Consider the following 21282-nt stretch of genomic DNA (forward strand, 5'->3'; position numbering starts at 1 on the left):
GACATTTCCTTGGTCAGACAAATGCAAATTCCTGAGTTTTCTTGAGCATGAACTAATGTTGCAAACAAGCACAGCTAGTCAAGGAACAGCTGAGCAGTCAATTATCCAATTACTTTTGGTCCCTTTAAATGGGGGGGGGGGGGGGTTTGTTACTCCAACAGGGTTTACCTACTATGGATGCAAATACCCTAAATTAGAGAAGACTGTCTGCACTTTAAGTTCATTTAAAATCCAACATGCTGGTGTACAGAGTCAAAACAACAAAACTTATGTAACTGTCCAAATACTTATGGACTGCACTGTGCAGGTATTCATTCATTACATCCAGTTCATCCAGTTCTGCAACTCGATTTTAAGCCTATAGCTGGTCAATAATCGCCTACCATATATTACTTTGCTTGGCTCTACATACTTGAGGTACTGGGAGGAAAATAATAAACAACATTTGTATCTTTTTGAAGTTAGCAAATATCTGTACTGGGTTGAAACAAAGTTGGGATGGGAGTGCTGGTTGCAGATTGGCTGCGTCTGACATCACTATGTAGGGGGATGGAATAGTCTTTCCCCTGTGTGCTGCTGCTCATAGTCTGTAATCACATAATTGGAATTATGCCTTCATTACATCTAAGTGTTCAGATCCCATGGGGCTGCACATAGTTCATGATTACGTGTTTAGGTCATGGGATTAAGGTATGTAATTATATCCTCCGCTATCCCAATTCTTTAATTCAGTCCTCTAGTTTAAGGCTCTTTGTTTGCATTAAACCAGATTAGTGAACTTTCACTAATGAATATAATATAAGATTACGTCACTACAGCCTGAAACTCGTAAATGCAAGGCAATTCCGTATGAGAGAGCAGGTTTTGGTAGCGTGACTTTATTAGTGTAAAGGGTTCTGTCAGCAGCTGGTATGGCTCATTGGTGGGGGTACCATGACACCAGGACTAAAAAGCCAGGACTCCCATTGAGGACAGCAAGTTAACATCCTCAATATGTTTTCATTTCCATATCCTAAGCCTATATTCATTTAATTATTTAGTAAGAACATCAGTTGCTCTTCTTTTTCAAGGGGAATGAATGATCTTTAATATTTTATCAAGCTGAAGCCCAATCCCCTCACACATTGCAATTCTCTCTCTCTCTCTCTCTCTCTCTCTCTCTCTCTCTCTCTCTCTCTCTCTCTCTCTCTCTCTCTCTCTCTCTCTCTCTCTCTCTCTCTCTCTCTCTCTCTCTCTCTCTCTCTCTCTCTCTCTCTCTCTCTCTCTCTCTCTGAAAGGACACCTAAAGCAGACAGATGCCTGGTATGCTCCCTGGCAGTAAAAGGGAGACCCACACACCAAAATAAAAGACACCTGTGGTGGGATGCCAAACCACTGAGCTGTTTGAATGTTTGAATGCCAAACCACTGTCCCAAACTCTGTCTATTACACCCCCCAAATCACACACACACACACACACACACACACACTCACACACTCACACACACACTCGCACACGCGCCCTCTCTCTCTCTCTCTCTCTCTCTCTCGCTCTCTCTCTCTCTCTGAAAGGACACCTAAAGCAGACAGATGCCTGGTATGCTCCCTGGCAGTAAAAGGGAGACCCACACACCAAAATAAAAGACACCTATGGTGGGATGCCAAACCACTGAGCTGTTTGAATGAATGTCCACAGGGATTTTGAGATTAGGGACACAATGGTGGGATTAATGACAGATTTTTGTATGTTGTCTTTCTTCCAAAATAAAAAATAGATAATGGACGGGGAAGTGTGTGTATGCGTGTGTTTGGAGGGGAGCGGGGGAGGTGTTCAGGGGGGACTTGGGGACAAACACTTATTGTATCATGAAACAGGAAAGACCATATCTATTTACCCAGCCATCGAAAGCCAAGTGCACTCTTGGGGATTTTTGCTACAATACTGTTGTTCTTCTCTCCTGGATGGTGCCTTGACTCACACAGACAAAATAAATCTCTTGCATATCACATTAAATGATGTAGTGTGCCAGCTTCATTTATTTTTGGCTTCTGTAGCTAGCCACAGTAGGCTAATATGTAGCTAGCTACTGTAGCTAACATAGGGCAAATGAAATTGAGCATGTACAGTTCCTTCATTAGCTCATTAATAGCCAATTAAATTCCCAGTCTAATTAATGCAATTCGTATAACTAGTGAAGTTATGGGCAAAAAGACAAAAATATGGTCATATCATGGGCATTCATCTTCATTGGTTTATTTGCAGGGATACATTTCCAGTTAAAATGCAGGCATTTCCAAATTAAGGAATATACTACAGATATTTTCCCTCAGTGCTGACACTGAGTATAGAATTATATCTACCTTCTGTTATGTTTTCCCTTGCAATGCATCAAGAAAGCACGAAAACATAAAAGTCTATGTCAGCAATATCAATAGATCTGTCTTCTTGAAAGCACTGGACTGATGAGGAAAGAACCAAATAAACCATAGAGCTTGAGTTCCCACTAACAGGACTGATGTACTCAGAGTTATTTGGGGTTCATAAATCCAGGCAGTGGCACCTTCCCTTGCATTTATCCCCGTCTGGCACCTTTATCATGTTTTTTGGACCAGGGTATTGGTTTGTGCTCCAGCTTGGCCCAAAGGCCCCTCCAGGACAAATAATTCATTGCCTAGCAACAAGAAATGGTAGGGGATGGGGAGGGGGGGTTCTGGTATAACCTTTCCTTGTGACCTTGTTGGCAGGAACAAGGCTGATGCAGAGGCCTCCTTTATGCTCTCCATATCCAGAGACCTTATCAGCTGGCTGAGGAGACCATTGAGCCTTGTCATATCCAGCTACAGTGACGGTCTGTCCTAGCCGTTCTTTCCATCACTCTGCTGGGTCTAAACCCTCAGCCTTGCACTGCAGTGCTGACCTCATACCAGCCTTAGCCTTTGAGCATGATATTAAGTGTGGGAGAGATGAGGGAGAGGGTGACAATATGTATGTAAGGGAACTGGGCATGGGCATAAACAGTATAGGGGTGATATTGGCTCAGGAGGTAAGAGTAGTCATCTGGCAGTTGGAGGGTTGCCGGTTCGATCCCGCCACGGGTGTTTTGAAGAGTCCCTGAGCAAGACACCTAACCCCCAATTGCTCCTGATGAGCTGGTTGGTGCCTTACATGGCAGCCAGTCGGCATTGGTGTCTGAGTGTCTGAGTGGGTGAGTGAATGAGAAGCGCAAGGTTTATCCTGGTTTATTCCTTGAACACATACATGCATGTACACACTGTTTCTCACACACGCTCACACACACATGACTCCCCCATTGCACATGCAGGAGTTGAAGGATGGCGATGTCATTGCTCAAACCACATCCAAAGACAAAATTATATCACTTGGGCTGGCTCCAATCACTCATCAGTTTATTCGATAGTATTTAAGAGCATGCAGACTCTGTGGAACTACGGTACTAACTGAAACCACGAGGGTAAATGTTCTGTTTCTCTGTTGTACACAGTTTAGTTTGGTCTGGGGAACATGCATTTCCTTTTTTTTATGAGGTTTTAGGTTTTCCAAATTTTTATGCATTTAGCATCAGCAAGTGTAAAAAATGCACTACAAATTTCAAATGTCAATTTTTTATTAATTGAGAGAGAAATAGCAATTACTTTTCCAGAGTAAACTTTGAAAAATGATATATTATATTTCAGTATAAATCTTTAATGTGAATGTAGAGTTCCTCATCAGCATTTCTCTTGCGAATGTTAGGTATGGTTTTTACACTTTCATTAGAGTGTAAGTATTTGCAGTCAATGTAAATAGCTTTACTTTCATGATACTTTATGTTTTACCAAACATATTGGATATAAAACATTGTCCAGTGTACAGTATAATCAGATTAGATTAATCTCTGAAAAATCTCTACTGTTGGTCTGCATCCCATTAGAACAGAAAGCCATTTTTCCAGAAAATGTAATACTAATCTCATATGACTGTAATTTCCATCTTTTGCGATAGCCATTTAATTCAGACAAGCGCTCAAGAGAAGGGCTCAAATATTTGTTGATTAAAGCAACAGGACATCTGACTGTGCAGCTCAAGACTAGAACATCCCCAATGCTACAAGGCAACAGTCGACTGTAAGTTCATAAGTTAATGCAAGTGCAGTTAGATACAGGCCCCTGTAAACAACATAGAGTGATCATGTGACCTTCCATCACCTCTGTTTAACATTTCATTTGATGGCCTGCAGCACCGACTGTACGTCTGCACCAAAGCCTTTGGTTGACCTGGTCCAGAGAACAGAACGTTCATCAGCACCGCTTCCAGGAACAAACTAGTCTCCCCAGGGGTCTCCCATCCAGGCAATGGAGCCTCAGCTATATGGCATTATAGGAGGTCATGCGGTGGTCTTTACATCTAATGGGATCAGGGGATGAAGCAGCTGCCATCATTTGCGATAAAGGCCGTCGTTCGAAACACAAACACTGTGTTGCTTCTGCATGGGATATTCAAAGAGCTCACTCTCTCACGCACAGAGAATTCTGCAGGAAAGAAGGATAACCAAGGTGGCTTTGCAGCAAATCATGAATAACATATAAGCCTTTTATTATTACACCATTATCATGTTTACGGCTCACATTCATATCTGGGTCAGAGGTCAATTTAGCAAAACACTGACCTGGATTCAATAAGAATTTCTCTTTAACTTTGACTCACAAATGAAAGTGTTATTCTACTTAAAAAAGGTAAACCTTGCAATTACTTTAGGGCCTTTTGGGACTTCTGGGGCCTGTAGGACAAAGCAGGAATACTGAGTTAGCTGGACAACTTTACAAACTAAAACCCAGGACCCTTCCAAATCTGGAACACGGACAGAGGTAAAACTCAGTGCAATTGTGCTTCATGACACAGGCATGATAAGCATGTTCTATAAGCAAAACTGTCTTCCAAAGTATTCTATGCCTGTCACAGAAAGGATGTAAAGCCGAAGTCTGTGTTTGCAGAATGGAATTTTGGGTAATTGTGGGCTAAATAGATACAAGGGGTTTTATGGTGTTTTGATGGTTCAAAAATGTCCATGAAAGGAAATACGTCAACACAGCAACAACAACAGCAAACAGCAAAAACAGGGCTCTCTTTGTCCAGGACTTCAGTCTGATCCAGTGGCTGGACAAAAGTATGCAGACGGGAAATGTGTGCCCTTTCCTTGAAAGTAATGTGTCTCGTCTCTGTGTTAAACAGTTAGCGAAATCTACGTCAGAGAAAGCCCTGCTGTTTTAGTGCTGCTTTCACACATAGCTCTCTCTATTTCTTTTTCTCCACACCACCCGAGAAAGAACTCAGAATCAAAACAATGAAAGCACTTCAGCTTTTTAAGATGTATTTATTTATTGTATGGACAGGGGGGGATCCCCTATTTAAATGAAATCCTGTATCCCTATGTTACAAGGATACTTGATCTGCCTTGGGTTCTATAGTATTATATAAACACAATTTTATTACTTTACATGGGTTATTTGCTTAACAAATGCCAGCATTTCATTTCACCCATTTACTCAGCTGGATGTATGTACTGGAAACAATTTAGTTGAAAGTTCCCAGCTTTAGGGTATAACAGCAATGCCGATCCATGGATTTGAACCTATGTCCTTGTGGTTATGAATTCAGTTCCCTGCTCACAGTGTCGTCTGGAATCTGGAGCCAGGGTGAAGCAGTATTGGGAAATGATGTGGGTTCTTGTGATTGGAAACAGATGTGAAGACTCAACACCGCAGCTGTGACACTGACTGGCGGGGGGGGGGCTGGCTATGTAGTGTAGTGGTTAAGGTACATGACTGGGACCAGCAAGGTCGTGGTTCGATCCTGGTGTAGCCAAAATGAGATTTGCTGTTGGGCTCTTAACCCGGCATTGCTCCACGAGAGGATTGTCTCCTGATTAGTCTAATAAACTATACGTTGCTCTGGATAAGAGCGTCTGCCAAATGCCATTAATTTAATGTAATGTAATGACCAGGAACAAAGGACCGATGTGCCGTCATGAAGAGAGCACCCTCATCTGGCCACTTCTGGAGACTGCAGTTTTATAAACATTTGAGGTCCTGTTGAGGAATAGTGGAGAATGAAGGTAGCACACTGTCCTCTTTGTGGTAGGAGTTTGTGACAAAGGTGGTGGTTATCACCATGGTAAATATTATATTGTTTTCGTCAAATAACCATTATCTTCAAGAAGTTGAATTCTCTGGAGCATTTATGGCAAAGTCACATGGGACTTTGGTGGTAGGAGTTTGTGACAAAGATGGTGGTTATCACCTTTGTAAATAAGTTCTCTGGAGCATTGTCACATAGGACTTTGAATTAACTTTAATAGGTTTTCAATGATGACATTTATTGTTCATATGAGGGATGTGAGATCTAACACTCTCCATGTACTACAAGGTCAGTTAGTTAGCTGTTGGTTTTTCAGTTTTCCCATAGAATGATTTTGGCTTGGCACACTGTAGTAGTATTGAGCTGGTGTAATTATGAAACTGACACCAAAACATGCAGGTTTTCTTTCTAGGATTTGGTGTGCCACACACTGCTGCTACGGACATGGGGAGAGCACTAGCACACATATTGGCCCCTCTGGGAGGCAGGCCCAGTCCCTTTGGCCCCGGCCCTGATCTTCACACCTCTCTCTGGGTGAAGTGTGAGTAACAGGAGCCTCCTGCTATCTGGCTCTCACGTAATCCCCTATGCAAGAGCAGCAGATAATGAAGCCTTAATCTGCACGATGAGGAACACACACACACACGCACACGCACACACACATATATATATACACACACACACACACGCACACTCATATATATAAACACACACACACACACCCACACGCACACACATATATATACACACACCCACACGCACACGCACACACACACACACACACTCACACGCACACATTCATATGCGCACATCCACATCCACACCCACACGCACACACACATATATATATATATATACACACACACACACACACACACACACATTCACACACCCACAGATGGAACAGGGGAATGCTCACCCTCTCCCTATCTCTGTCCTTATCACACACAGTATTTTTCTTTGAACCAACATCTCATGGCAGGGTGAGTTTTTGGTGAGGACATCAAACACAGTCTGGAGTTCACAGGAGGTCCGCGTGTATGGGTGCGTACATACTGTTTGCCCATCCGCACGCTTGTGCGTCCATAAGTGCTTGTCAGCCACGCCACAATATCATGCCTTAAAAGGGCACCATCAGGGGCTGAAAGTCAGCTTAATCTCTGGCAGCTTTCTGGCAACACCATATTTATAGCTGCTTTAGATAATGAGTGGCCATCCCACCTCGGACGCACCAATTAGCCGGACCATAGGTGGAGTAACCCGATAAAGGAGGGAGCTCACCCTTTCCTCACCACTCTCAGTCTGGTGACACAGGTCCTCCACAGCAAGGTAGGCATTGCTCCTCTTAGCCCGATCTTCCCCTCTCCATCTATCTTTTCCTCTCTCCTTCCTCACTTTGACCGTGATCCCCTCCTCTCCATCTATCCTCTCCACACTCCGCTGTTCAGCAGAACCTGTTTCTTTCCACAGTGATTTGTTCTCCTCAGCCTGCTTGCAGCTGGTGATGATAGCTTTACACAGTGTCATTTGGCATTCGCAATACACAATTCATTGATTACAGACAACCCAAGAAATGACATTGATCCAGTGATATGGCATTTTAAGTGTCCGTGATGTGATATATGATTGTAAAATCCCATTGTCATTTATTTTTGCTTTTGTGAGTTTTAGTAGCCTAGATGAATAAAATAATTGTGCTGGGTCAGGGATAATAAAAGATGTCTTTTTGCAGGGTGAGTTTTTCATTTCAAATTGAATGCAATTCAATGGAATATATTTTCTCAAATTGTGCCATTTTGCTTAACTAAGATTCAAATTGTTCTGGGTGTTCATATTGACTTCCAAATCATTATAAACCATTTTACAGGAATAATTGTTCACTGTATTGACCGGAAAGTTTTAGACAAAAATGATTCCATAGTTTGCATAAGGCTATTCAGTGTCTTACTGAATTAATCATTCGATATCCCGGCAATGAGAACTTCAGGAAGGAAATGCTTCAGTAAGAAATAACTTGAGCCCTTATCCCGCATATTTTTCATTCCTCATACATAATTCCATAGAATACAGTATTTGTAGCAGTTCAGGCAGGAATTAATGAATGAATACGACTCTCTCTCTCTCAGGGGACTGCTTTTAATAGGTCAAGCATTTATTTTAACTGTTCCGCAGAGCAACTGCAATGGGTCAAGTGTCCTACTGAACAATGACTTTCTCTGAACATCTTTGAAGGTTTCTCGTGGTTAAATTTAATCCGATATACTCACCCACTCTGCTTCTTATTTAAGACATTTTGTGTCTTTTGATGGCCAAAGCAAACTGAAGCATTTGGCACGCAAAGAGCACCATGTCATACAGTATACAGATAGACAAACCACATTTGTTTGTCTGCCAGATGAAAGGACTGCAGAACATGGAGGAGGTGGCTGGACTGGAGGTCCATATGTCCTGTTTTTATCAGTGTCTAACAGAGATGAGTTAGATACAAAGGCAGAACACACAATGTGATGCAAGGGAGAGTTCAGGTTTTGGGAGTAGGGTGTATTCCCAAGGCGGGGGTACAGGTAGTGAGCTAGGTGAAGCTTGCGGGTCAAAGCGAAGGGACAGAGGTGGGTTTTTGGCATGATGATGAACCACCAGCATCAGTTCAGTTGCTCTCAGTTTTACAGCCAACACGTGGAATGTAATGCACTATTCAAAGTCAGTGAGGTGTGCAACAAGACAAGTGAAATATTGCAAATGTGTTCAGCTTGTGTTCAGCTCTGAATGGCTCTCCAACTCCAACATACTCTGATATGCAATATTGAACACTGTACACCTATTGCATTGAATAGCAAGTACTGTACATAGTAGGAGATCTTGGAAGAACAGTGCGTATGTAGTGAGCACTTCCTTGGTTAAGGTTGACGAAAAGTATACAGGATAAAGACAGCAGTTCTGGATTGAATTTGAGTTGAGAAGTATTTATATTTACAAACTGGTGTGTACTATATGTTTGGAAGTTTCTGTGATTATGTGTTGGATTATGCTAATCACATAAATGTATCTGTGTGTGTTGAAAATGAAGAGCAATATTTTTCTGACTCACCTTGAGAAGGTAATGTGGATTCATGCAAAGCACAGCATGATGAGAACTAATGAGATTTATCAAAACATTTGCTGCCGACTCGAGGCTCGACTGCTTATCTTGTTGGATATATGTTTTTAAACCAAATGTCAAAATATGTGCAAGATCATCAGGAAATTGCTGGACTGCTGGATACTGACTGTGGTCATTAAAGATCCCATGACACTTATCACAAAGAGAAGGGAGTTCCCCCTGTGATCCTGGCTAAATTCCCAGCCCTGGCTCTTTCAACCTGACCCTAATCACCCCCTGATTCAATTGGCAAAAGATAATGTTCTCTCCCTCTTCACCTTAACTGATGTTTGGTGGGTATTCTGGTACAAAATGGCTGCCAGGCATCATCCAGATGGGTACTACAGATTGGTGGTGGTTGAGGCGAGTTTCCCCTCCATTACTGCAGAGCGACTAGAAAAGTGCTATATAAAATGCAGTGATATATCTATCTTACTCTAGACCAGGGGTGTCAAACTGAATTCCCAGGGGGCTGCAGTGTCCGCAGGTTTTTGTGGTTTCCGTTCAATCAGCTGCCAATTAAGGCCAATCAAGGCCTTGAGAACAAGGCGGGTGGATACTTTAACCAATCAATGACTAGAATGACCCCAGAACACCCCAAAAACCAGTAGACACTACGGCCCTACAGGACTGGAGTTTGACACCTGTGCTCTAGACAATAAGAGGACTATGTTTTACAAGACACACAGTAATTTGCAAAACTGTCATGCCACTCAGTGAAATATCACAGATAAATGGGCCTGACTGTGCTGGTCAATGGCTCATCGATCCTGCATGTAGTGTTAAGCAGTGTGGTGTTTGACTCATTTGATCTGTGCAGGGATTCGTTCGTTCACATGAGCTGATCACATGATCTGCTCACGTGAGCATGACCAACAAAGCTGCCATGTTGAGATGACTAGTGGTGACTGTACACTGGTTCTGTATTCATAAACCATTTCTTCAATAGTTCTCTATGCATAAGACGTACATTTAAATTAGCGAATGAATAGAACATATAGCATCCTCAGCAGCTAACAAACCGAAAAAGGGGCTCTCTGTCAGCTAGATTTGTTTTCCACAGCTGATGGGAAAATTAACGTAATGAAATTGTATCGTTGACTGAACCTAGCAGATGAGAGGGACAGAGAATCTGTTGAAGTCCGTTTGAGGAGAATTCCTAATCTACTAATTTGTTAATTTATCCCTCCTGACACACTGTCTCACACACTCCTTAATGCCCTTATTCTGAGACAGTGGCCTCGTTTGGGGTGTATATTTTGGGGTAAGGATGGCAGAGAGGGGCGCAATGTAAGCCCTGCTGCATCTCAGGAGTCTAGCTGGGGGTCAGAGGGGGAAGGAGGGCATGGGCAAATTGGGGGTGTCTGATATTTTTAAGTTAATCACTTTCACACAACATCATCCAGACAACAGCTGTTTTAGGCACACATTTTTTTTGGAAAATGTTGGTCTAAATCCAGGATGGTTGGCATATAATAGTGCATTATTCTCTGTGTGTGTGTGTGTGTGTGTGTGTGTGTATGTGTGTGTGTGTGTCATCTGACTAGTGTGACTAGTGTAAGTCCAATGATCTAGAGTTCTGTTATGCACAGTGCCTTACAGTTTTACATTCTTTGAGTGCAATTCAATTACATAGTGACGTTCTATGGTTTATTCAATGCCACTTAACTTGTGCATTGGGGAAACTTCTATATTGTGTAATGTGATTCATAACCAAGCTTGAGGTCTGCCATTCAGTTGGGGAGTGGTGACAGCAGTGGTTGAGCAGAGGACAAAATTATATAAATATTATCCCTTTGGTGTGGAAGACCTGGCACAGGATTATTTACACTCTGAGGATCACAGCCATAAATACCACCACCAACCCATTGGAACCAAACCCATTTCCTCACAGGTAAAGCCTGGTACAGATTCTGTGCCCAACTTTTGCAGTGGGGTATGCTCCTGATATAGCAGTGGGTGTTTTTTCCTTCTTCATTGAGCAATGAAGGAATACAATTGTGTCAAATGAGTCACAGGTTTGTCTGCAGCTTCCCCTGTGTTGACTTCTTCCTGCTTTGTCTTTTATTTTAGTGTACACTCTCAATCTGCCAGTGATTATTTACTCATAATGTTGAACATTTAATTTGGGTGGTGGGGGTTATGACCCCTGTTCTACAAAACAGGCATTTCAGTCCCTATACTGAAGGCTTAGGCCTCCCTCTTAGAAAAGAACTGTGATATTTCTGTGTGTGCGTATGAGGTGATAATGCTAAAGGCAGAAAGAGAATACGCAGTAGGGAGAAAAATGGTAGAAGTGTGAAGAAAACAGTACAGGAAGTCATTTGTTGATTTGGAACAATGACAAAGCAAGAATGAGAAAACTGGAGCACGCTGGCTGACACAGCGGAGAGAGGGAGAGAGTGAGAGAGGAAGAGAGAGAGAGAGAGGACAAGGGGGAAAAAAAGAAGTTTCCTAGCTCTTTTGCCTCCTTATATGGTAAAGGCATGGAGGGGATACTAAGCGCCCGGGCTGCCCTGGCTCTGCTCAGTGAGAAGACGGCAGTCTACGGAGCGGCTGTCCCTGAGCTGGGGACAGGGCGAGAGGGGACACTCACAGGGGGCCCTGTCACCCGCCAGGTCGGGCTCTCGGGAGCCACCGCCGGGGCTTAGCAGGCAGGGAGACGCAGGACAGCTGCACAGCTGCGTGAGTAGCCCGCGATAACGGCATGCCGTCGCCTTCTCCTCCTTTTAGAATATTCCGTCACCTTCCGCTTCTGTTTTAGCTACGGTTACATGGCTACGCGTAGCTGAGCGAACGCGTCATTGGTTTAGACGCCGTCGCAGAATGCGTGCCTTTCATCTCTCGTCGGTGTGGCGAATGTAAGCGTTCGTCCGGCGGCTGAGGCGGCCGACATTGCTGCCGATTGGTCAGGTGGAGAGCCTTCAGCAGTTATGTTAATGCCCGAGAGATCCTGGAGCTTCGTAGGATGTTTTCAAAGCTACAGTGATGAAAGATAAAGTATGTGTGTCTGTGTGTGTGTGATTAGACAGACACCACAACAATGTGATCGGCCCACAAGGACTGGTGATTTACATAAGAATATTACATTGTCAGAAAGTCTTTACTCCAAAAAAAAAAGAAAATCAGGATTTGAGTACTTTTGCCTGCTTTGCAGTTTTTTTTAGTCGATAGAGACTTTAGTAATCATGTACTAATACTGTAATAATTGTCTGGATTATTTTTCAGACATATAAGACAAGCTTTTCATTACATTTGACATTTTTCCTCATTTATCAGTTTTTTTATTTGCAAAACTGTGATAAATGTTAACTATAAATGGGTTTCTCACTAGTTCTCTTCCACCTCTATATGTCATAGAAAATGTCATCTTGTCATCTAGCGCTTTTTCTGGACCAGAAACGAAAAAGTAATTTAATAACTATATAGATAGTTGAATAGATAATGACATTGTTATAGAGTGCTATTTTACAAGGCACAGAAATTTGCATTTGCAATGTGGGATTTAATAAAAGTAAACACATTGAGTCATGCTCATTGGACAATAACTGAATCGAGCAATAAAGTGCTGTGTGAAGATTTCCCCAGAGCTCTTGGGTTAATGAATGTGCAAAGCCATTATCCCGTATGTGACGTTATTAATAGTGAGGTAGGGAAAATTAAAAATGTGCAAGTTCTTTGAAGTTTTTTTTTTCCTTTTTCTCACAGGTGTGAGTCAAAAAAATTTTTCCAAGAGCCAGAATGGCAGAACGGTACGACTGCCACTACTGCAAGGAGTCCCTTTTTGGGAAGAAGTACATACTGAGAGAGGAGAATCCATACTGTGTAAAGTGCTACGAGAGCCTCTACTCCAACACCTGTGAGGAATGCAAGAAGCCCATTGGCTGCAACTTCAGGGTGAGCCCGCCTCCTATCAGCCACTGCTGCCAGATGTTTTTCATCTCCCTCTGCCCTGCTTCCTGTTTTACACATAGTCTGGCCGACATTCAGCCAAATGTCATCCTAAATTTCCACACTCTGAATTCTTGTGAAGAAAACAAAAACTTTCTTTTTTCCACAAAAACAGTTTGACTAGATCAAACCATAACTGTGAGAAAAAACATTCTCAGGAGGGAATATTTTTGTTTATTTATTGATACTATAGTCAAAACTTGAAGAAATGCAATTATAAAATATTATTTATAGTAAGGCATAATATTTCATCCTGTTTATGTTTGTCACCTGCCAAAATATGCTAAACCAGCTAAGTTTGAGCCAGCGTTGAGCCACCCGCCTCATCTGCCAGTACTCTGGAATGGAGGGTTATGGTTAGAGCCAATGTGGTGGCTTCCTGTAGGGCAAAATGTGGGCTCTCTATGTCAACAGTTCCAAAAACGTGGCTCAGAACCCACTGAAGAAGGTTCAAGACATAGGTGGGTGGCATGACCAAAATTTCGAAAACTTTGATATCACTATCACTAGATTGATATCTATGATGCACTCCCTTTATAGTTCTTTATGGAACCCTTTATCATAGGTGTGAAGTGTGAAAGCTCCCAGACAAAGAACCATCTTGCTCCTCACAAAGAACCCATGAACTAGATAGGCTTCTTCTATGGAAGCACAGGGTTCCTTCTGGAACCATTTCTTTCTGAGAGTGCATGGCAGTAGTTACACAAAACTGTTTTGACATGTTCAAAAACACTTTTACATATGTTAGGCTACATAATAAATCAGGCGTGAGGGACAGGGAATGTTTTCCGTACGTTAATGCTTTCGCGCGATGGTGAAGCGCTGCTACGAGCGGAAGGGGGGTGGCTGACGGTCGGGGAAACGAACCCCGGTCACGTCAGGCCCTGGAAATGAACAGAGGTGCGATGGTGACAGAAGCTCCAGACGTGGTGATTGGTGTGGGAATGACTGCTCCTGCCCGCCTCGCTGATGATCCCGGCAGGGGTCCGGCCCCTCAGGGGGTCGGGGGATGAGTCGATCCGCGACAGACATATTTCGCTGTTATTATCACACTCCTCAGAGCTGCCAGATTTCCCCGGGGACTCCTCCGAGGGGGGAGTTACAAAAAAAAAAAAGAGGGAGTAACTCCTGGTGCATGAAATTACTCGCTAATGAATTACCACGCTGCAAAAAAACCCGATTCGTTTGAATCCGGGCCAAACACGGGAGCGGCGGCTGCGATGGAAGGATTAAGAGACGCAGTTAAACGGTTCTCAAAAAAAAACCCATTTGTGTTGAACGTATCAAAGGTACCGGATACGCAGCAGTGTGCGGCTGGGCCCACTGAAATGAGGGACACGGCTGATACGGTTTTAGAAAGCGCTGTCGCCGTTTCCTGAAAGGCACAGGAAAGTGAATTTGTTTTCAGGAGATAGCGGGGGGCGGAGGTTCGCCGCGGGCCGCCCTTGGGGGACAAACTTATAGCAATCACGTTCGATGTTGATGGAGCGACACCGCCATCTGACTAAAGACTCCTCGGAGGCCGGCGGAATGCGCCGGTAATGAGCTCCATCCCGCCGCCTCCCCGCACGGCCCGGCTTGCCAGCCGCGGGTCGGCTGCTTCTCATTTAGCCCGGGCCCCTCTGACGCTGCGGCGGTTAGCGGCGCATTACACGGTCATTAGGCCCGCGTGATGAGGTTCGGATCGCGGCCCTGCCAGGAACGCCCGGGGGCCCGGCGCGACGGCGGGTCACGTCTGCGGCCCCCGAACCCCCGAACCCCCGCCCCCCGCGCGCCGACGGCGCTCCCCGTCGAAAGGATGACCGTCACCTCGCTGCCTGCGGGGTCACGGGTTTTAATAAGAGCTCAGCTTGCTCTTATTAATCTGAAGTGGAGGATAATTAACCGCCATGCGCCTTGACCGTATCGCAAGCGGAGCCGCAGCTCAAGGCGAGGAGGACCGAGTGGAACTGAGAGTCGTCGACTCTCTGCCCAAAGGTGCGGTGTCACCGTTGACTGATATTCAATGGGATGTGATACAAAAAAGTAATTCATACCGTGCCGTCAGCACCTCTGGCACCTCAAGGCAATTTGGAAGCAGGAGCTGGAATAGAAGCTGTGGTAATATAGAAGGCAGAGCGTGACATAAAAATACCCAAGATTCAACATTCAGGAGGGGCGGTTGTGCAGTCGCGAGCAGGACTTTTTCCCCAATCACCATCATGGCAGCAAGATACACTCTTAACAAATATCTGTCTTATATTTAGATTTAAAATCGGATTACTTACTTTTTTGCTAAATGAGACAAAAAACGGTGAGAAGGTTTGTCTAATTTCAGGATTTGCCAATGGGGTGAGAAAATTTCACTTGTCAAGCAAGCAGTAACTTACAAAACAAGCTAATATTTTCTTCTTGAGAGATAAGTCTGATTGCAAGACTAAAAATTATTCTTAAGACAGCCATATGTTACAGTGCACTCTGCTTCTCCAAGCCCCTTTTTTTTCACAAAACGTTTTTGAGGTTTGCTGTGTCTCACACTTGCCCCGACACTCCTTTGGCCCCCCACTCCCTCGCCCCGGTACCTTTACGGTCGCAAGCGGTCAAAGGAGCCTGACCGTAACGGCTCCTGCTGGCTCTCTCCCCTCTAACAGGACCTGTCCTACAAGGACCGCCACTGGCACGAGGACTGCTTCCATTGCTTCACATGCCAGCACTCCCTGGTGGACAAGCCCTTCTCCACCAAGGATGACCAGCTCCTGTGCACTGAGTGCTACTCCAACGAGTACTCCTCCAAGTGCCAGGACTGCAAGAAGACCATCATGCCAGGTGGGTGAAGCCAGGTATCAATGAGCAAGGGGTGGATAGATATACAGAGTACAGCACAGCTTTGCTGGATGCTCAATTCTCATGGGTTGTCATTATTTCTGTATAATGACTACCGTTCTCATCCATTGTTTGTGGAGCGCAAACCACCGTTAGGGTCTAGTCATAAAAGGCCATAAACAATGCTTACTGTATCCAGCTCATCAATCAATTGCATTACAGAAGAATTGATGAATATTCAAAACATTATTTTTGTATGGATAATAGAATTTGTTGTGGTTATATTCTTTTTCAAATATGTTATCCAATCTTATACCGAATTTTGAATGTTTGAGTTGTCAGTCTTTATTCATTTCATCTTCATGCCCAGGTAATTGAATAAAACATATTCCCTGGAGGGAAATGAAGATTACATTAATTCATTTGTCAACGATGATAACATGGAATTTAGTAATGGACAAATGTGAAATTATTAAATTAAGCAAGATCAGATCAAGCAATAAAATAAAGCAGTAAGTAGGATAAAGGCAATCATATTCCTTATTTTACTGAATAAATTGATTATTGCATGGCTCGCAAGACTGCATCTTGATTTAATCTGGTCTTCTGATATTTTGAGCAGAGTGATTAAGTTTGGAGAAATCCTTCCCTTCTCTATCTCACCATCTCTACCCTCCTCTTTCCTCCTATGTCTACCTGAAGTAAAATGTATGCTGTATACTGTACGATGGTTGATACTCTTTAACTTAATAACTCCAACAAGAAACAACTGTCTATGTTTGGAAACTGAACTTACAGTATCTAATTTGTGCCTAGACAGTGAGGTGTGTTGTGTATTCATGCTAAAATGTATGGTGAACACTGTGATATTGATATATTATTTCCGTTTCAACAGTTTTGTCTTTGTTTAAAGTTGATGTCATATCATGTGACAATATGTATTTGCTTGAAAAACACCCTCTATCCAGGGTGAATTACAAAGCTTTTGCATTAATTAATGCAACTCTGTGTACAGTAGCAACATGAAAAGTGAAATTTTCAGTTTATCACTGTGTGCAGCTACAGAATGTTCTGGAACATATCAAGTTTATTTACAGAAAGAGCATTCCTCCTCTCCTTCCACTGGCCGAATTAGCAGAGCCATTATGCATCAAGTGGAAGTTGTTGTGACGGGAGTGATGTGATCTCTACGCCTTTTATCTCTTTCTCTTTGTTAATCCTTTCTTCTCATTCCGCCGAAACCAACCTTTAAACGTCCCCCTCCTGCTCCCTCCCTCCCTCCATCCGTTACGGAAGGCTCCAGGAAGATGGAGCACAAGGGAAACAGCTGGCATGAGACCTGCTTCAGCTGCCAGCGCTGTCAGCAGCCAATCGGCACCAAGAGTTTCATCCCCAAGGACAATTCCAACTACTGCGTGCCGTGCTATGAGAAGCAGTTTGCCATGCACTGTGTGGACTGCAAGAAGGTGAGCTGTTCTGACCACATGCAAAATGGCATCCCCTTTGCGCTGACAGATTTTCAACATACATTTTCTACCTTGGACCAGCATTGGAACAGAAGCTCCAGGCAGCAGTAAATAATGTGAATGTGTTATATAGTTCTCACCACTGTCTCAATGCGGGACTTAAGGTCTGCTAGACAATAGGCAGCAGCATGTACATGTACATACTGATGTTACCAAGGGAGTTATAAAGAAGAGCTATATGACACGTGTGTTTGCAGGATATTAGAAAGTGAAATTGCAGTGTGTATTATGAGTTTGGATGTGTCATGCAGTTGCTAAAGGACCGAGCCTGTAACTAAAGAAGTTGCAGGTTCAAAATCCATGTGAGACTGTGCCATTTTACCCTTGAGCCTGAAACGTTTACTCAGTTACCTCAGTTAAATATCCAGCTGTATTAGTATGTGAAAGTCTTTCGAAATGACATGTTTTACATTTACATTTTAGTCATTTAGCAGATGCTTATAATCCAAAGCGACTTACAAGTACACAGGTCCTTCAACAGGTTAAAAACATCAAATCCATAGGTAGCAAAACACACACGAAGAGCAGTTCTAATTAAGTGCATTTTTTTTCTTATATAGGGTGTACAAGAGGGATAACAGAAGGGAAGGGGGGTAAAATCAGGAGGACTAAGGTATAGGCTGAAAATGCGTGTTTTTAGTCTGCTTCGAAATATAGGGAGGGATATGCCATATTTATTTGAAGTAAATAAATAATGTAGTAAAGAAAAATACCTCTCCCTTGTAGCCCATCACCACCGGGGGAGTGACCTACCATGAGAAGCCCTGGCACAAGGAGTGCTTCGTCTGCACCGGCTGCAAGCAGCAGCTGTCTGGCCAGCGCTTCACCTCCCGCGATGACTTTGTCTACTGCCTCAACTGCTTCTGCAACCTGTACTCCAAGAAGTGCACCTCCTGCTCCTCCCCCATCAGCGGTAAGGCCGCGACCCCCTCACTGCACCTCCCAATAGTAATGAACGCCCCCCCCCCTTGCCCCCCTCGCGGCTCTCTTGGCACTGTAAGCACTCTTTCATAATCATTGCTGTAATCATATCTTCTCTTTAGATGTTTTTATAACTATGATTTCTTACTTTCGAAAAAAAACTAAAACATTTAATTTCAAACTTTCTAACCAGTAGTGTTGCTCAGTGAAGTGGAACCAATGAGATTCTCTGAGCGGAGTTGCCCAAACTGCCTATCAGTTTCTATCAGCCTCCACAGTTTCCCATACCGTCACCTTCAGCAGCAGAAGTGGTCTGCATGCAGAGTTCCTGGCGTGTCCTTTAAAGCTCTATACAATGAAATAGATTTCATCTTCGCTTGCTAGCCTTGAACCATGAGGTTCGGGACTTACCTGCGAATCTGGGTTTGCCAGAGGAATATTAAAAATTAAGAACTTTATTCTTCCTGATATCGTGGCAAAGAAAGAAAGCTATAAAGTATCCTAATGAAATATGGTAGGGCTGATCCATGGATGGTGTATCAAAATATCAAAAATGAAATCTTTTTGCAATTCAGCAAAAGAAGGAGCTGTCGTATCTATGGTGAGATTTGTGTGGAGTAAGTCTCCGTGCGCACCTTAAAACCCAAGGGATTTGTATTTATGTGCTAAGCAATAAACCTTATCCAGGTTCTCTCATATTCAGAATGAATTCATAATTCAGGCCCCGGGACAAAGCCTGAGCCCCTTATCTGAGATTTCAAACCATGCTAGAGAGATCATGAGTCTTCTGCCTTGCTCCGTAGGAAGTATGTCCTACACATTTCTCCAAAAACAATTCTTGAATAAAAAAAAGAAAATACTGATGACAATGACTAGATATGGTTCATTATGTTAAGCCCGTAACACTAATGATGGGGGAGTGAGATTTCATCACACCATAAAAGAGCTGTTCTGTATCTGTCACTCACACAGTTGAACCAATCACTGTGCCCATGCTGTGGAGAAGAAGATGATTTATTCATCAATAGAATTAGTCAATAACATAATATAACATGACTTAACATAATGAAGAGAACAGGCCATTCAGCGAAAACAATGCTAGCCTTTTCCTACCACTAAAGTGTAGCTACCTACTTTAGTTTGCCTAAAAACGAAATAGTATCTAGTCTGGTCTTGAAAACATCCTGCCTCCACTGCATGACTAACAGCTTACTGTAACTCAGGGCTGGTCTTAGGCATGGGCGACAAGGACAGTCACCGAGGGAATCATTTGTCTGAGGGCCGCAAAAAAATGGGAAAAAATTAAATAAAAATCTGTGTGTTGTGTCCGTGAACGTCAGCGGTGTGAGAGTTGGGGCGTCACCCATTCCCCCATATTCCACAATCTCACCTAGGGTGGCAGAAAGGCTAGAACCATGCCTGCTGTAGGTCCAGCCATAACAGAGTTCATTAAACCTCTCTTATTACGTCCTGTGGTCGTGGTGCTCAATGATTTATCTTCCTAATTTGCGCCTCCCGCAGGACTGGGTGGGAGCAAGTACATCTCGTTCGAGGAGCGACAGTGGCACAACGACTGCTTCAACTGCAAGAAGTGTGACCTGTCCCTGATTGGCCGTGGCTTCCTGACTGACAGGGATGACATCCTGTGTCCTGAATGTGGGAAAGACATATAAGGAAAACTATCCCTGTCCAGAAGCAACTGAGAGAACCGATTTGCATGGATGGATTTGCAGAGAACAAAGCCAATACTAGCACGCTGCTCTCACTAACCAATTATATTACAGCAGTGAACCATGTATCACTTTTTAAGAAAGAGGTTCCTTATGAAGCTTCAGTGCTGATGGCTGTCTGCATGCATGGCTATTTGTGATATTAATCTTGAATCAAAGATATTAAATAAAATGTATGGGAAGATGGAATGTAATAGCTTTAACAAGTAAAATGTTCAGGGTAACATTTATGAAGAAAAAAGGCTCATATTTTCACACTTTTACATCAGTATTATTATACATCATATTATGGGAACTAACTCACATTATGACTAACATCATAAGAGGTAACAGAATGATCTATATTTAAAATATCAAAATTAACAATAAACTCTTCTCAAAAGGCCACTGACTGTTGTGTTACCTTTACTTTTATCATTATTTAAAATGTATAAATATGGCATGTTCCATGCATTTAAAATGAGTTACGTAGCAAATGCCTTTTTTTTGTCAAATTCGACAAGTCATTTCAGTTTTTTACCTACTGCGGTTAATCATGTAAAAGGGTACAGTGCCAATATGCCACCAAATATATCCCAATTGTACACCTGAGCTACAACAAAAAAGACAGGTATGGCTCTGTTGTTGTACCCTTCCCTGCTGAAAAACGTTTTGAAACAGCTGATAGCTGGTTGAAAAGTTATCTCCACACACATGATTTTACCAGCTTAAGCTATTTTTAAACAGCTGGTAGCAGGTATTTCAACTGGTCATAGCTGTATTTACACCAGGGATTTTTTTACCGGATGTCAACAGTGAATACCTTTCAATGCTTAATTTAACCTAAAGAATTTCTGTTTTCTTAAATTGTCCTGGTTTGTAAAATTGGTCTCTGGCACCCTCTAGGGGCTTCACTGAGAAAATCCAATAATTTTAATATCTTTGGTTTCTAAATTTACAGATATCTCAGCGATGCTTAGAGTTACAATGAGAAAAAAAAGGAAATTAACAAATGGAGTTTCAGGAATACTGATAATCCTGAATTATGGATTAAAGTTGGTTTCAAACCACAACTTTCATTGCACTGCACTGCTCAACAAGAAAATGCACTGACCACAG

General features: G+C 43.0%; 1 protein-coding gene across 1 annotated transcript; it reads left to right on the forward strand.

The window, feature by feature from the left end:
* Positions 1–11797: 11797 nt before the first annotated feature.
* Positions 11798–20569, forward strand: LOC133123956 (four and a half LIM domains protein 2-like). The gene is made up of 6 exons (XM_061234702.1): positions 11798–11939; positions 12963–13151; positions 15836–16010; positions 17304–17473; positions 18260–18446; positions 19976–20569. Exons 2-6 carry the CDS (start codon positions 12996–12998, stop codon positions 20125–20127), a joined length of 840 nt encoding a protein of 279 aa, XP_061090686.1. The 5' UTR covers positions 11798–11939; positions 12963–12995; the 3' UTR covers positions 20128–20569.
* The last annotated feature ends 713 nt before the right edge of the window (positions 20570–21282 follow it).

Source organism: Conger conger, chromosome 3 (assembly GCF_963514075.1).
Source record: "Conger conger chromosome 3, fConCon1.1, whole genome shotgun sequence".
NCBI lineage: Eukaryota > Metazoa > Chordata > Actinopteri > Anguilliformes > Congridae > Conger > Conger conger.

Excerpts from the sequence above, each read along its gene's own strand:
- LOC133123956 (XM_061234702.1), top strand. The coding sequence starts at position 12,996 with ATGGCAGAACGGTACGACTGCCACTACTGCAAGGAGTCCCTTTTTGGG. Across the intron at positions 17,474-18,259 it reads ACTGTGTGGACTGCAAGAAG|CCCATCACCACCGGGGGAGT; the intron begins GTGAGCTGTTCT and ends TCTCCCTTGTAG. Across the intron at positions 18,447-19,975 it reads CTGCTCCTCCCCCATCAGCG|GACTGGGTGGGAGCAAGTAC; the intron begins GTAAGGCCGCGA and ends CGCCTCCCGCAG.